This window comes from Triticum aestivum, chromosome 3B, assembly GCF_018294505.1.
Source record: "Triticum aestivum cultivar Chinese Spring chromosome 3B, IWGSC CS RefSeq v2.1, whole genome shotgun sequence".
NCBI classification, from domain to species: Eukaryota; Viridiplantae; Streptophyta; class Magnoliopsida; order Poales; family Poaceae; genus Triticum; species Triticum aestivum.
In genome coordinates, this window is record NC_057801.1 from 584,757,444 (window position 1) to 584,774,481 (window position 17,038).

A 17,038-nucleotide genomic window follows, 5' to 3' on the forward strand; every position below is an offset into this window, starting at 1 on the left:
AAATATGGCCTACTATTTTTGAAAAATGTTTTGGTCCAATTTTGCAATAATTATTTGGTAGGTCCTTCACAAAAATACCTCATTTGGGGCACTCAAAAAATGGAAAATGGCTCTTTTGTGCAATGAAAGTGAAAACTCCCTTAGGCAACATTGTTTGGAATTCCAAGATGCACCCTTGTGCACAATATGAGATCATTTGAACAAACTATGCCATGAATGTGGCCATAAGATTGATCATTTGGCTTGAAAGCCATGAATCTTCACGCATGATAGCTCATTTCTGAGAACAATTTTTTAAAATAATTTCTGTATTACAAGTTTATTGTTTTTCCTGGAAACTTGGTGACATATAATGACACAATGCGAAGTTTTTCCAATTTTTTGTTTCTTTTTAAATTTTCTATGCACGTTTCAAAATGGGGTCAAAACGACGGGCATGATCGTTTCTAGATAGTGATTGAATCTTGGAATTTGTTTTGTATTTATATGATTAAATAGATACTTATGTACCTAGAAATGATTTTTTGGAAAAAATAAAGAGCAAACTATGAGGCAGCTGTAGTACAAATTTTACCCGCTTTCTGCTAAATCGGCGGAAATTTGTTTTTTTCATGAGAGGTGCATCAAAACTTTTGACACCTAACTATTTGGTCAATTGTGCATTATATATGGCCTAGTATTTTAGAAAATTAATTTGGTACAATTTTACAACAAATATATGGTAAGTTCTTCAAAAAAAACTTATTTTGGGCATTCAAAAAATGGAAAATTGTTTTTTCATGCAAAAGAAATAAAAACTCTCTTTGTCAATGTTGTTTGCCAGTCTAAGATCTAAACTTGTCCAAAATATGACATCATTTGAACAAATATTTGATAGGTCTTTCAAAAAAAACTCATTTTGAGCATTAAAAAATGAAATGAAAAATTTGTATGTAATCAATCATGACCAATTTATATGGTCAAAAAATCTTCAAATTATTTGGTGCGCTCTGATTGGTCCATAGGCATATCACGCGAATCATGCATCAACCACCGTCGGATGCTTCTGGATCGAACGACAACCCTCACACCCTCACCCTCTCACCCAAACCCTAACTTCCCCGATCCACTCCTCCCCCCCAATCCACTCCCCCCCTCTCATCCCACAGCCGCCACCCCCAACCCTCTCGCACCTTCTCTCAATCCCAACCACCCAGCTGCCGCCGTCCTCCGTCCTCTCCCCCAACCACGGTCACCGACAACCCCTCCCCTCCCCTTCTCTCCCACGGCCGCGGTCGGATCCGCTCGTCCCTTCCACATCGCAGCCGCCACCTCCTTCCTTCCAGATCGCGGCCGCCACCTCCCTCCCGCGGAGCTCCCCGCCGTCCATGGCCTCCCCCACGCCCTCGTCTCTCCCTTCCCCTCACTCGCGCCGCCACCACCACCGCCGCGGCCGTGGAGGAGTACGAGGCGCCTCCGCTCAGGCTCCTCTGACCATATAAGCGGGCTAGTGCTCCCCCTCTCGCCTTCGTCTTCTTCCCTCGCCGTCCGCTGCCATCGGGATCTGCCGACGGAATGGAGGCGGTAGACAACGCCAGTTCTGTGCAGGCGGCAATTCGATGGCTGCTTCAGACCATCCTTCCGAGCCTCGGCAAGCTGGACGGGTGGATTCGCCAAGCAGGGCCCTCTGCCGAGGTGGAGGGGCTGAGGGACGAGATCGAGCAAGTCGACGGGGTCGTCTCTGCCGTGAACGACAGGGCGGCCCGAAACAGGTGGGTGGCCAGATCCCTCGCAGCCCTCAAGCAGCTGCTCTACCACGCCGACGACACGGTCGACTAGCTCGACTGGTACAGGTTTCAGCAGGAGCTCCACGTCCACGGAGGTAAATGCCTGAACATCCGTCCTCGAAGCACGCCACCTGTTTGTGTTAATTACCAATTCCATTTTTTCTGGGGGGTCGAGCACCACCATACTAAAACTAACTTCGTATCCATGATTTCCTCTAGTGTAGGCCCATGGCATTGGCACCATCCCAACGAAATTGATGGACCAAGTAACCAGCTGCCAAGTTCTTCAAGGTAACTAAATGCTTTACAAGACTCTAAATAGCCAATGCGACTCTGTTTTTAAGTCCTTTTCCACATTTATAAGACCCTGTCTTTATACATCTGTGTAAACAGTCCAATGCGATTCTAACTGCTGATAGTTCATCCAGAAGAAAAAGGAGAAGGGGCAACATGGAGAAAGACGCGGTGCTGGTGTGCATGGTCCTGGGTTTTCTAGGCTCCGTCGCGGTCACCCTCGGCTTCGTCGCCAACAACTACAGCTCCAAGGCATGGACCCAAGATCTAACATCACAATTCTCTTTTCATCAATTCGATGGATCTGTGCTAACTGAGTATATTTAGTCCGTGCAGTACAACGGGACGAACTGCGTGTATCGGAGCCTGCCGGCGATGGGTCTCGGCATCCTGGGGGTGTTCCTGGTGTTCATCAACCAGGTCATCGTCGCCGCCTACGCCAGCGGCTGGTGCCTCTGCCTGTGTTGCTGCTGCCCCTGCTGGACCAAGCGCCGCCGGATGGCGCCAACACCGTCCAAGTGGAACCCAGTATAGAGTTCGTACGCTGATTTAACTAGTTGAAACCTGTCCATTATTAACTAACCCCTGTTTCTTGATGGTGTCTATCTCCACGGGATATAAAATGTGTCATTGTTAATATTGCATTGGTCCTTGTTGCTCTGTTGGCGTTAGTTACCTTCTTGTCACATACTCCCTCCATCCCACAATATAAGATGTTTGTGCAAGCTAACATTGCTTGCAAAAATGTCTTACATTATGGGACGGAGGGAGCAATAAGAAGGTGAATTCTTATACACTTTTAAGTCCTGTTAATAACTATTCAGGGGGCAATATTCGTTTCATGAATCATCTATAAATATCATTCACGTGGTATTGGGTCAGTTTCTAGCTACCATTTCTATACACATTATCTGTGTGTTGGCGCCAGTACTTTCATGACTTGCTATTCTTATTCAAGTGGGCGAACTAAGTCATTTTTTATTCAGTTTGCGTTCTGCTATGCCAAAGCCGGCAATATGAGCATCACTATACACTTTTCACCACTCCACTCCCTCCCATGCAAAATCATCCTCTCAGCTCTCACCCATCGACGGGGAATTTTCCAATCGACACTTCATTTCGTTGCTAGTACGTATTACACACACATGCTCCATAGCAAATCCAACTGCATTCTCTTGTCAATTTAGGACTGGTAAGTAGGTGCCGCTGAGTCTGAGTGAGTGGTAAACAGTATAGAGCTTGGACGCTAATCAAGCTGATTTAACTAGTAGATGTCTAGATTAAACCTGTCCATTATTAACCCCTGCTCCTTGATGATGTCGATCTCCACATCCACAATATGTAAACGTGTCAACTTTAATATTGCACTGATCCTTACTGTTTTGTTGGCTTTAGTTAACTTTTTTTCATATAATAAAAACGTGATCTCGTTATACAATTTTGGGTTCTGTCAATTAATAGTTTGGAAAGCCTACAAGCCCTCTTATAGTTAACTAAAAGGTTGTTGAACGTTTTTAACAACTGACTGTTGGACATTCCCATGCTGTACATCACTGATTATGTACAACTTGGTACAAAATTGGTCCGATATTAGTTTTATATAACAAAAGTAGGGAGGTTCCTGCTGCTTATTAGTATCAGCTTTGGATTATTACTGTGTTTGGTTCACCACTGTACTGATTATCTTGGTGAGCATTTGTTCAATAACTGGAATACATTGTCTGCTAGGAACTCTATTTACCTTTGCGTACTATTACAAATGTCTGTGAGGGTGCTTTGTGCTACTACTATAATTTCATTCATGAATTCTGCACATAGATTTTTCATCCTGCTATAAAATTGCTTGTGCCTGAATCTGTTTTCCGTTGCTAGTCAGAAGTCAATTATTACTGGTGTGTTCAGGATTCTATTTCCGTCATCTAAAATATGTGTTAATTCTGATACAACGTACAGAGCTATGTGAGCCCTCCTGGATGGGGCTTCGGTTGGACCTCTGATTGAGCTCCCCATAGATTTTGACCCAAGGTAAACACGAATTTGCTTTTGTTGTTGCTGTAAATGTCCCTGTCTTGTAGAGAGTAACAAAACCATATGTCATGGGAGTGTGACACGTACTGTTTGTGAATGCCTGTGATAGGATTATTGGATATTTGCTGATTATATGTCCTTATCCATCATTGTCTGGTTGTTCTTGCAATCACTATTAGTTAGGTTGTGTAGGTGCCAAATTCTGCTTCTGGATTAGTCTATTGTTCTCCTGAGACCCTCCTTTTTCCTACATTGTCTACTGTTTGGATGGGCCGCTATCATTATAGTCTTTTAATTGATGCTACCTATATTGACAGTTTGTATCTAGGCCCTTCGCGGTGGGGTTTGGACGCTGTGTCTGGGTTATTGTTATTGAACTTTGGGCCTAAGCATGGACTTTTGGGGCCTTCATTTTTGTTGGTGGTTCTGAATTTGTGTACCTACAGTTCTACAAAATTGATATGACTGATTGTTTTGTTGCTTGGACAATAACTTGCTATTTATGTACCTAAAGTTCTAGTTTGTTGCTGCTCAATGCTCACATTCGTTTCTCATCCTTGCTATTTATGTTGGCTGACATTACTTGCTTGTTGCTATTGTGCGACCAGCATCCGCGTGACAGGGTTTGTCGGAACCGCCATCGCTTTAGGGTGCTTCTCCAGTGCCGCTATCATCACCAAGCGCAGGGAGTACCTGTACCTCGGTGGCCTGACCTCTTCTGGCATGTCGATCCTTCGACATGAAACTGTATGCTCGGTTTCTTCTCTCCCTTTTGGTGCGCATGCCATTACTGCATGGTGACCACGTAGGTAAAGCTTGCAAGTCAATGGCAGTTAGAATTGGCGGCTGGAAAGAAGCGCACACCTAGATTGATCTATCTGCTGGTCTCTGCGAGCATTTTTCTTCTAGTGTGGTCCAAGCCAGCATGCATACATTTATACTCCCTCCGTTTTAAATACTTGTCTTTCTAGGCATTTCAACAAGTGACTACATACGGAGCAAAATGAGTGAATCTACACTCTAAAATATGTCTACATACATCCGTATGTAGTAGTCATTTGAAATGTCTAGAAAGACAATTATTTAGGAACGGGGGGAGTATTTACTGGAAATGCATGCATTTCTTTACACACATGACAAACAAAAGTCGTTGGTGCTGCTAGGATAGGACATAGCAGTAGCTTGCTGGCTAGCTAGTGTATGTTGAATTGCTGATCAACTCGCCGTTGGGCTGGGTGCTAGTACACCTATGTATAGCTAGCTACCTAGGTAGGAGTAGCTATGTGGCGCATGCAGTGGATTATTAAAATATTACAATCTCTTGATCAATAATGAAAAGCATCGAGATGCAGCTTTATATTGGCATGCGCACGTATGCATGCAGCATGCTGTGTATGTGCACACTTGTGTACATCGGTAGCAACAATATGTAGTGATGGTGCCAACCATATGGATGAAGCTTATAAACCAAGCATGCATACACAGTAGTGACGGTTTTGCTAGTAAAACTATACCAGCACTTACATTGTATACATCGAGTGCCAACATTTGTGATTCGTGTCAATATGGTCTGACCAACTGTGCTTAACGGTGTTGTGTCCTCTTGCAGCTCAAGAACGCAGGCGACAAGAAGAGGTAGAGGAGGTCTTGAACGTTTCTCCCACACATCGTAGATACCACCACCGCGGCCTTCTAGGAATTAAGCTGGCGCTGTGCCACCCTTGTGTATCTATTTTTGATTGTATGTGGAAGTTGGACGTGCATACGTGTATTTGCTCTTGTGAGTATTTGACTGGATGATCTCTGGATTTAATCAGTTAATTGATAGATTTATTGATATTTTGTTGTTCAAATGTGTAAATTGAAATATGTGAATGAAAAAGACCAAATGTTCTACTTGATAAAATAATATTTGGGCTCTAGAAAGGTTGCGGCCCAAATTATAGTGGATCAGAACCTTGTGCATTTTTGAAAAACAAGGAAAATAGGCTTAATGAAATGGTCCGCAAAAAGGCCATGGCCCAAAATAAAAAAGGTCAAATTGTTGGGCCAGGCCCATGTAGGTAGAGAAAAATAACAGAAAAATATACAGTAAAAACGTTGTATTAGAGCGTCGAATTGGATCAGGCTGAATCTTATTAACGACCTTTTCAATTGGTCGCAATTTTGCCACGTCGGATCCAACGTGGCCCGGGCAGAGAGCTAGCGACCAAAACAGAAGGTCATAGAATCAATGACCTTTTGTTTTGGTCGTGGAATTCCACGACCTTCTCGCAGAGAAGGTCATTAATTTCAATTTAGGACCGCCAGCTTTTGACCTTCTGTTTTTGTCACAAAAAGGTCACAAATGAAAAACAATGACCTTTCAGTGACCAATAGTGATGGTTGCAAGTTGACATATTTCTTGTAGTGATGCGTAATACCCTAGTCCTGCTTTGCTATATATTTGAGTGTTCTTGAGTTCTTGAACTAGCTACGGTGCATGCGTAGTCCAAAAGATCCAAATCCTTCTTCTGTACGCCTTGGGCCTCCTTCTATAGGCAAAAGGGGTCGCCACAGTGATACAAAGGAGGTGGGAAGTTGTACAGTGTACAAGCTTATCGCCTGTCATTACGGGACAAATCGCATTAAATGCGCTACTTAGATGTCCTCTTACTTTATCGGGATGGTAACGAGGCCCGTCCCGTCCATCGCCGCTTCGTCTCGCTCCGACACGCGTCCAGGTCAATGAGGCATGCAGTGCCATGTAGGCTTGCTGGCTGCTGAGCTGGCGTGGCGGCAGGGTCTTCACAAAGATCTGCATGCCACCACACAGGTGCTTGACTAGTTCGTTTAGTACCCACGTACTGCCATGTGGGTACTTGCTTTAGTTGGTGGGTCGGCCGCTAAGCTGGGAGGGTGATGGGACAGCAAGGCCTTGCCGCGGTGTTGCATATATCCCTGTCAAGGGTCTTGCTGGGGCCTTGTGAGCGCCCTTTGCAAGACTCTTGCCGGGGCCTTGCGGGTGTCTTCGGCAAGGAGCCTTGCTGGGGCCTTGTGGGCATCCTCGGCAAGGAGCTTTGCGGTTTTCTTGTCTTCTGGTTTTCATCTAGGCTTTGTAGGCTCTTTGTCTTCACAAAGATCTGCATGCCACCATGCAGGCGCTTCTCGAGTCTTGATTCCAACATTGTCAATGGTGTCGGAAACCTCAGGCTCAAGGGTGGTTGCGATGCTGGCGTTGGGTGAGCCTTGTCGGGGCTGTGTAGGCCACCCCGGCAAGGGTCTTGCTGGGGGAAAGCCCATCTTGTTGCTTTATCTTCTGCGCCCCTGGTCGGAGTGCTACTTTGGTAGTCTTGCACTTCTGCTTCCCTCCTCTGCCCTTCTAAGTGTGGCCGCAGGTGCGGCTCTGACTGCCCGTGCACAAGTAAAGGGGTATAAAAGAGAGCCCCTACTTTTGTACACGACAGGAGCCCCCGGGCCTCGGCCACACATAAGTGCAACGCGTTGTTGGGCTAGGCCCAAAATGGTGCGCGGGCACGCGGGGCCGAATTTTACCACTGGTTGCGCTTCCCCACAACCTGCATTGAATGCGTGACATGGGGGTCGTGCGCGGAGCGGTTGCTGCACGCGTGCGTCACATCTCAGTAAAGAGGCGGCCCGTGCTTTCCCCATAGAAAATAGAGGAAGCCAGAGGGGCGCGGCTCACTTACTAAGTGGACTTGGGTCGTGGCCATTGTGGCACCTGCGCCCCACGATCACGGGGCACGAAACGGCTGTTCCACTTGCCATCTGAGTCCTGGCTCACCTGCCACGCGTCCTCCATGCGTCGGGAAGGGCAGGCGGCGGACAGCGGGTCGGTCCCGTCTCCTTGTGCCTTCTGTGGCTGGATTGGTCGATTGGGGCAGTCGCCTTCAGGTTCACTTGGCCCCGCCCCCCTATGAAAAGGGGGAGGGACAGCGTTCTCCTGCATCCTTCGTCTTCTAATCTGGTCCCTTTCTTTCCCTTATCATGGCGAGAGGGCGTGGTCGGGGCCGTCCTTCTGCGGAGGCGACCAGGTCTTCCTCCTGCCAGAGAGCCGCGGCGGTCAAGGAAGAGCCGGATGCTCAGGGCTTGGATCATGCCCAAGGCAGAGGCGCCGGCCGGGGCCGCGGCCGGCGAGGCTTTAAAGGTAGAGGCGGGCGTGGACAGGGGACACCCGCGTCATCATCATCTCCGTCTCCATCTCATCTGCCGTCTCCTCCTACTTCATCGAGCGGCCATGTCGGGGACACGGTGCTGGAGTTCATTCTGCAACTGCGCCAGCCGCCGCACATGCGCCTTCGTCTTCTTGAAGCGTTTGCAAGGGTGCTGGAGGTCGACCAGGCACCGAGGATGAGGCTTCGTATGAAGGGGTGTTGCAATGGCGCCATGCGGGCAAACACAAGGTTCCCCGTCCCTCATGTAATGCTCCTCCGTTGGGGTTCGAAAACCTTCGCGCGTGCCCACTACTTGATGGAGGGGCACGTCCTCTGCTTCAAGTTAACAGAGAGTGACCTGCTCTCTGTCAAGGCCTTTGGGCGCTCGGGACACAGGCTAGGGTGCGACGTGGAGAGCTCGACCGATGACGAAAGCTCCTCCTCAAGCGACAGTGATGGGGAGGACAGCGACAGCGGTGACGAGGGCCAGTAGGCTTAAAAACTAAAAAGATATAAGGTGCCAGTAATCCCTTTCTTGTCCCCCTCCTCAGGAAATGGAACAAGATGGCAAAAGGGCAAAAGGAGTTCCTAGGCGAGGTACAAGCAGCAGAAGACACCAAGAGAACATCCCGATGGCCGTAAAGAAGAGGGCTGGTGATGATGGTGCCGGGAGAAGAGCCGAAAGATGAGGCAGCGGGCCGGCAATACGCGACGAAGACGTCGGTGCCAGCGTACTCCGACTTAACGGCCCACCACCTGCCTTCTTCGTCTTCTCCGGGCTTCCCACGCCAGCTGCCCAAGGAGGTGACCCTGAGAAGTTCAAGGAGCTGGCGGTGCAGATGATGGTCCCGCCGGCGTCGCCTAGGGACGGTCCCTAGAGTTGCCTGCCTGCGGCCCACAGTGTGGCTCCACCAGTGGCCTAGTATGGCCTGTCTTCGTCAGCCAACACTCAAGACCCTCGCGAGTGGCCAAGCCTCGCGAGGCGGACGACACAAGGCCTCCTCAGGAGCGGCCTCACCAGGCAGGCTCACGAAGGGGCGGAGAAATCAAGGCCAGGGGTACCTCGTGAGGTTCCCGTGACACAAGCCATGATGACCAAGGCCAGGCGGGCGCCAGCGTGCACAGTGTCCTTGTTTCCCCTTTGGTGCCAAGGGGGCAAGCGCAAGCGAGGAGTACCGAGGCATTAGGCAAAGATTTCCATATCGGTGCAACAAGACCAAGACCAGCAGGACAACAAGATGGAGGTCATCATGGAGCCCAAGACGGCGTCACCACCAGCGCCTTTGACAGGCGAAGACTACCTTTAGTCAGGATAGCTTGTACTAGTTTCCCCCTTTCAAATTGGCCATTGTTGGATCCCTTCCCGCTCAATATTTGGGAAGAGGACCAGGGCCTCTATAAAAAGGACTAGCCACCACAGTAAGAGGCAACTGACAATCGAGACGGACGGACTGAAACGAACTCAGTTCATCCTCGCACCCACCAAGGACAAGAACACCTCTCCTCAGGAGGTTGTTCTTCCCTTGTACTGTTCATCATCAGCCCAAGAGGCAAACCACCACCACCACACTTGAGTAGGGTAATACACCACAATGGTGGCCCGAACTAGTATAAATCTTGTGTCTCTTGTGTTGTGAGTTCATTAAGCTAAGCTTAGAGATCGCGGCGAGGCTGAGGGCGAGATTTGATAGGGGGAATCTTCGTGCGCACTCTAGTGTTCGAACCTCAAGGGTTTTGCCGGAACCCTAAATCCACCATTTGGCGCGCCAGGTAGGGGTGCGTCAAAGTCTTCCTTCCGCTGATCCGCGTCGCATCGCTTCGTCGCATCCATGTCCGACGCCCGCCGAGCCCACGCTAAGCGTCGGGCCGCTCTCGCCGCACGCGTCGCCCAGTAGGCTTCTGTCGGCAGACCTCCCCGTCGTCTCCATTGCATGCCGCCAATGCCTCCACCGGCCCGGCGGGGAACGAGCAACAAGCATCCTTGCAGCACCCCTCGGTGCGGCAGGATGGCCGCACCGCCACTCCGTAGCTGACCCCAGCCGATTCGTCATCCCACGCTCGTCGTGCCCCCACGGACGCGTAGGCCACACTGCCTATTGCGCACGAGCTTCTGCGTTACCGCCCCGTCGACAACCTCTACGAAGAATGGCTCACTCGCATCATGGAGCTCGTTAGCGCCGCAAGGGGCTCTCCCACGCCGTCCCTCCCGTTGCCTCGCCCTCCACCAGGTATGGGCGACGTGGCTCATGGACCGCCTCCACCACCTCTGCCTCAAGACAGCGCCCTGGAGCCAAGGCGCGCGGCCCCTAGGCGTGACCCACCACGTCTGGCGCCCGCGGGAGAAGGAGGAAGCTGTTAAAAAATCCCTCGGCCTCAAGAAGGCGCCCCCGTGCTCCCTGCACCGGCGTGACAAGACCGCGTACTGCCTATGGCAGCGGTGCACGGGTACCATCAAGAGCAGAATCCGCGTTAGCAAAGGGCCCCGGTGACCACAGCAGGCTGCCGCGCCTTCACCCCCGAGCTGAATAGCGTCGCCTGGCCGGGCAAGTTCAAGCTGGACCTACCTGCTCGCTATGACGGCACCCCCGACTCCATGGAGTTCTTGCAGCTCTACGAGTTGAGCATCGAGGCGGCCAAAGGCGACGAGAAAGTCATGGCGAATTGGTTTCCCATGGCACTCAAGGACGATGCCCGCTCGTGGCTCATGAACCTGCCTCCCAGCTCGATCTCCTCCTGGGACGAGATGTGCAGCCGCTTCATCGCCAACTTCTAGGGCACTCGCAACCTCCCCCCGGCCGTGGGTGACCTGCGCCGCATCAAGCAGCAGCCCGGGGAGACCCTGCAGAAATACATCCAGCGCTTCAATAGCTTTCGCCTCAAGATCCCCAAGGTGACAGACGAGGCCATCATCTGAGCATTCTCTGATGGCGTCCGTGATGTCAAGATGAGGGAGGAGCTCGCCATCCACGAGGAGTTGTGTACATCCCTGGAGCTGTTCAAGCTGGCGAACAAGTGTGCAAGAGCTAAGGAGGGACGCCTCTCCCTCCTCGAGCTCCCATCGGCCGACCGGAAGAAAAGAAGACCAAGGCCAAGGACGTGAAGCGCAAGGGAGTGGCCGTGCTCACGGCGGAACCAGACACGAAGCGCGGTAGGGACCAGCCAAAGTCGTCCAAGGGCAGCTGATACGTCTCCGTCGTATCTACTTTTCAAAACACTTTTGCCCTTGTTTTGGACTCTAACTTGTATGATTTGAATGGAACTAACCCGGACTGACGCTGTTTTCAACCGAATTGCCATGGTGTTGTTTTTTGTGCAGAAAATAAAAGTTCTCGGAATGACCTGAAACTCCACGGAACACCTTAGAAAAAACAATAAAAAATCCTCGCAAAAGATGAAGACCAGGGGGCCCACACCCTGTCCAGGAGGGTGGGGGGCGCCCCCTACCTCGTGGGCCCCCTGGTGGCCCTCCGATGCCAACTCCAACTCCATATATTGGCTTACGGGGAGAAAAATATCTGAGAGAAGAAATCATCACGTTTTACGATACGGAGCCGCCGCCAAGCCCTAATCTCTCTCGGGAGGGCTGATCTGGAGTCCGTTCGGGGCTCCGGAGAGGGGGATTCATCGTCGTCGTCATCATCAACCATCCTCCATCACCAATTTCATGATGCTCACCGCCGTGCGTGAGTAATTGCATCGTAGGCTTGCTGGACGGTGATGGGTTGGATGAGATTTATCATGCAATCAAGTTAGTTTTGTTAGGGTTTGATCCCTAGTATCCATTATGTTCTGAGATTGATGTTGCTATGACTTTGCTATGCTTAATGCTTGTCACTAGGGCCCGAGTGCCATGATTTCAGATCTGAACCTATTATGTTTTCATGAATATATGTGTGTTCTTGATCCTATCTTGCAAGTCTATAGTCACCTATTATGTGTTATGATCCGGCAACCCCGAAGTGATAATAATCGGGACCACTCCCGGTGATCACCATAGTTTGAGGAGTTCATGTATTCACTATGTGCTAATGCTTTGTTCCGGTTCTCTATTAAAAGGAGGCCTTAATATCCCTTAGTTTCCAATAGGACCCCGCTGCCACAGGAGGGTAGGACAAAAGATGTCATGCAAGTTCTTTCCCATAAGCACGTATGACTATATACAGAATACATGCCTACATTACATTGATGAACTGGAGCTAGTTTTGTGTCACCCTATGTTATGACTGTTACATGACGAACCGCATCCGGCATAATTATCCATCGCTAATCCGGTGCCTACGAGTTTTCCATATACTGGTTCTCGCTTATTTACTTTTCCGTTGCTACTGTTACAATCACTACAAAATACCAAAAACATTACTTTTACTGTCTTTACTTTTGTTACCGTTACCACCAGTATCATATTACTTTGCTACTAAACACTTTGCTGCAGATACTAAGTTTCCAGGTGTGGTTGAATTGACAACTCAGCTGCTAATACTTGAAAATATTCTTTGGCTCCCCTTGTGTCGAATCAACAAATTTTGGTTGAATACTCTACCCTCGAAAACTGTTGCGATCCCCTATACTTGTGGGTTATCAAGACCTTTTTCTGGCGCCGTTGCCGGGGAGCATAGCTCTATTCTTTGAGTCACTTGGGATTTATATCTACTGGACACTATGAAGAACTTGAAAGATGATCGAACTACAATTTTGTCCTCAACTACGAGGGGAGGTAAGGGACTCCCATCTAGCCTTGCACTAGATTCTCCTTCTGTTATGAGTAAGTTTGCGACACCTAAACCTACTACTGCTGTGAATTCTGATATGTCGCATGTTATTGATGATGCCACTTCTGCTATGCATGATACTTATGATGAAACTACTTCTATGCTTGATACTACTGTGCCCCTTGGTGAATTTCTTGATGAGCAAATTGCTAGGTCTAGAGAAAGAGAAATTATTGAACCTGAACACGATGATGTTAGTGATGATGAAACTATGCCTGCTATTCCTGAGGGTTATCTTTTCGATGTTGAATCTTCTACAGGTATTCTTGCTTGCCAGGATAGACATGAACTTAAGAGGTTGCTAGTTAAATGGAGTAAAGAATCTTTTAGAGATAGAATGAAACCCGACCCTTCTTTTGCTACTTCACCTATCTGTGTTCCTGATCAGGATTATTATGATTTTTCTGTTGATCCAGATATAATTACTTTGGTCGAATCTGATCCTTTTTATGGCTATGAATCTGAAACTGTTGTGGCACATCTTACTAAGTTAAATGATATAGCTGCCCTGTTTACTAATAATGAGAGATCGCACTACCTTTATTTACTCAAAATATTCCCGTTCTCATTAAAGGGTGATGCTAAGATATGGTTTAATTCTCTTGATCCTGGTTGTGTGCAAAGTCCCCAGGATATGATTTATTACTTCTTGGCTAAATATTTCCCTGCTCATAAGAAACAAGCTGCTTTGAGGGAAATATATAACTTTGTGCAAATTGAAGAAGAGAATCTCCCACGAGCTTGGGGGAGGCTTCTCAAGTTACTTAATGCTTTGCCTAATCATCCTCTTAAGAAACCTGAAATATTTGATATCTTTTATAATGGACTAACTGATGCTTCCAGAGATTACCTGGATAGTTGTGCTGGTTCTCTTTTTAGGGAAAGAACACCGGATGACGCTGAAATTCTATTGAATAATATGTTGGCAAATGAAAATAATTGGGCACCTCCCGAGCTACCTCCTGAGCCAGTTCCTGAGCCAATTATTGAGCCTATTCCTAAACCAACTCCGAAGAAGAGAGGTGTTCTATTTCTCAGTCCCGAAGATATGCAAGAGGCAAAGAAATCTATGAAAGAAAAAGGTATTAAAGCTGAAGATGTTAAGAATTTACCTCCTATTGAAGAAATACATGGTCTTAATTTACCGCCTGTTGAAGAAGTATATGATCTCAATTACTTATTTACTAAAGAACCTCCCGATATCCCGACACAGGTAGTAAAGGTAAATTATCTCTATAGATATGATAAAGCTGAAGTCCTCCTACTAAAATTGCTAGTCAGTGCTTGGATGAGTTTGATGACTTTATGTTTAAGCAAGATGACTTTAATGCTTATTTTGGTAGACAACTATAACAGAATACCTTTGTGATTAAACGCTTGGGTGATTATATGGCTGATATTAGAGCTGAACTTAAACTTGTTAGCAAACATGCTTCTATGGTTACCACTCAAGTAGAACAAATACTTAAAGCTCATAAAGAAGTGCTTGATGAAATGAATAGTAAGAAAAATGATTATGATGTTAGAGTGGCTACTAGAACTGGTAGAATGACTCAGGAACCTTTGTATCCTGAAGGCCACCCTAAGAGAATCGAGCAAGATTCTCACAGAAACAATATTGATGTACCTAGTTCTTCTAAGAGGAAGAAAAATAAAAATGATAGGACTTTGCAAACTTCTAGTGAACCTATTGCTGAACCACCTGAGAATCCAAATGATACCTCTATTTATGATGCTGAAACACAATCAGGTGATGAACATGAACCTAGTGATAATGTTAATGATAATGTCCATGTTTATGCTCAACCTAGTAATGATAATGATGTAGAAGTTGAACCTGCTGTTGATCTGGATAACCCACAATCAAAGAATCAACGTTATGATAAAAGAGACTTCGTTGCTAGGAAACATGGTAAAGAAAGGGAACCATGGGTTCAAAAACCCATGCCTTTTCCTCCGAAACCATCCAAGAAAAAGGATGATGAGGATTTTGAGCGCTTTGCTGAAATGATTAGACCCATCTTTTTGCGTATGCAATTAACTGATGTGCTCAAAACAAATCCTTATGCTAAGTATATGAAGGATATTATTACTAATAAAAGAAAGATACCTGAAGCTGAAATTTCCACCATGCTTGCTAATTATACTTTTAAGGGTGGAATACCAAAGAAACTTGGAGATCCAGGAGTACCTACTATACCATGCTCCATTAAAAGAAATTATGTTAAAACTGCTTTATGTGATCTTGGAGCCGGTGTTAGTTTTATGCCCCTCTCTTTATATCGTAGACTTGATTTGAATAAGCTAACACCTACTGAAATATCTTTGCAAATGGTTGATAAATCAACTGCTATACCTGTTGGTATTTGTGAGGATGTGCCTGTTGTAGTTGCAAACGTTACTATTATAATGGACTTTGTTATTCTTGATATTCCCGAGGATGATAGTATGTCTATTATTCTTGGAAGACCTTTCCTTAATACTACAGGGGCTGTTATTGATTGCACCAAAGGCAATGTCACTTTTCATGTTAATGGCAATGAGCACACGGTACACTTTCCGAGAAAACAACCTCAAGTTTATAGTATCAACTCTATTGGAAAAATTCCATCGATTATATTTGGAGGGTTTGAATTTCCTCTCCCTACTGTCAAGAAAAAGTATGATATTCTTATTGTTGGGGATTTTCATATCCCCGTTGAGGTAATTTAGTGTTATTCGAAATTTCCCCGGTTCCGTGATTATTCGGAATGAGTTTGTTAACAAGACTTGATCAACCTTGTTAGTGGGTTCATTTTGATGATAACGAGATGGATGAAACTAGAAGCACAACCTTCTGTACCCTCTTTATATTTTTTGTTACTTAGTAGAAATAAAGTAAAATAGTATTTTTTGTCTGTCTCCTGACTTATCCGTGCAATAAAAAAATATCCCGAAAATAAAAGTCCTCAGAATGCCATGCCAATTTAATATGATTTTTTCGGGAATCTTTGAGGATTTACTGTGCAAAAACTACCACGGGGGGAGCTGCCACCTGGCCACGAGGGTGGAGGGCGCGCCCTACCCCCCTGGGCACGCCCCTGCCTCATGGGCCCATGGTGGCCCTCCTCCACTTATTCCCGCACCCATCTTCTTCCTCTGCTTCACACAAACACGAAAAACCAACTCAAGCACGAGTTCCAGCCCCCGTTGCTGTGATTTTCGATCTCCTTGCTCAAAGCACCTCCCGCAAAACTGCTTGGGGAGATTGTTCCTTGGTATGTGACTCCTCCATTGGTCCAATTAGTTTTTGTTCTAGTGCTTTATTCACTGCAAATTTGTGCTACATAGGTGACCATGTTCTTGAGCTTGCATGTCAAATTTATATGGTTCCAAGTAGTTCCAATGTTTATATAGGCTCCAGGCACTTATGGGAGTTGTTTCTATCAATTTTATTGAGGTTGGTTCACTTTTATTTGAAGTTACTAAAAATTTCAGATTGTTTCAGAAATAATGAAGAGACTTTCAAGGGGCTCGTTGAGCCTAAGCTCGAAGGAAAAACAAAAGGAAGAATAGTAGAAGCCCAAATTTAATTTGCCTCGCACCGCGGAGGTCCGGCTATGTGAATGGCCTTCCGATGACTTCTTGAGGAGAGCTGGAATTTATGAAGATTTCTATTTATTGATTGAGAATGTTGGCCTCACCGACTTCCTCCACGACCAACGTCATTAGTATCTCTTACTCACAAATACTTTTGTGCAAAAGTTTTACTTTTTCCCTAAGAAATCACCTCCAACAGTAGAATTTCATTTATATGACGTTGTTAAAGAGATGACATTAGCTTAATTCTGCGAGGTTTGCAGAATACCCTTTGAGGGCACCTTAGATGAACCCCACCGTAATGAAGTAGAAGCTTTTATTAACACCATCACTGTGGGAGAAACAAGGAAGGTTTCTGATGCAAGGATCACTAGCATACATTTTCCTGTTTTATGCTACTTTGCCTTATTTGCTAGTCATTGCTTGATTGGACGCGAGAACTGTGGGA

General features: G+C 46.8%; 1 protein-coding gene across 10 annotated transcripts; it reads left to right on the forward strand.

The window, feature by feature from the left end:
• Positions 1-1,132: 1,132 nt before the first annotated feature.
• LOC123071067 (uncharacterized) lies at positions 1,133-5,997 on the forward strand. Of its 10 annotated transcripts, none has more exons than XM_044494540.1 (6): positions 1,133-1,861; positions 1,986-2,057; positions 2,186-2,312; positions 2,388-2,595; positions 4,697-4,835; positions 5,698-5,997. In XM_044494540.1, exons 1-4 carry the CDS (start codon positions 1,599-1,601, stop codon positions 2,592-2,594), a joined length of 669 nt encoding a protein of 222 aa, XP_044350475.1. In that variant the 5' UTR covers positions 1,133-1,598; the 3' UTR covers position 2,595; positions 4,697-4,835; positions 5,698-5,997. The 10 variants fall into 10 exon arrangements, with proteins under 10 accessions (XP_044350475.1, XP_044350478.1, XP_044350473.1 ...); XM_044494543.1 differs by having other exon boundaries at positions 2,397-2,595; positions 4,014-4,835; XM_044494538.1 differs by having other exon boundaries at positions 2,388-4,897.
• Positions 5,998-17,038: the final 11,041 nt, after the last annotated feature.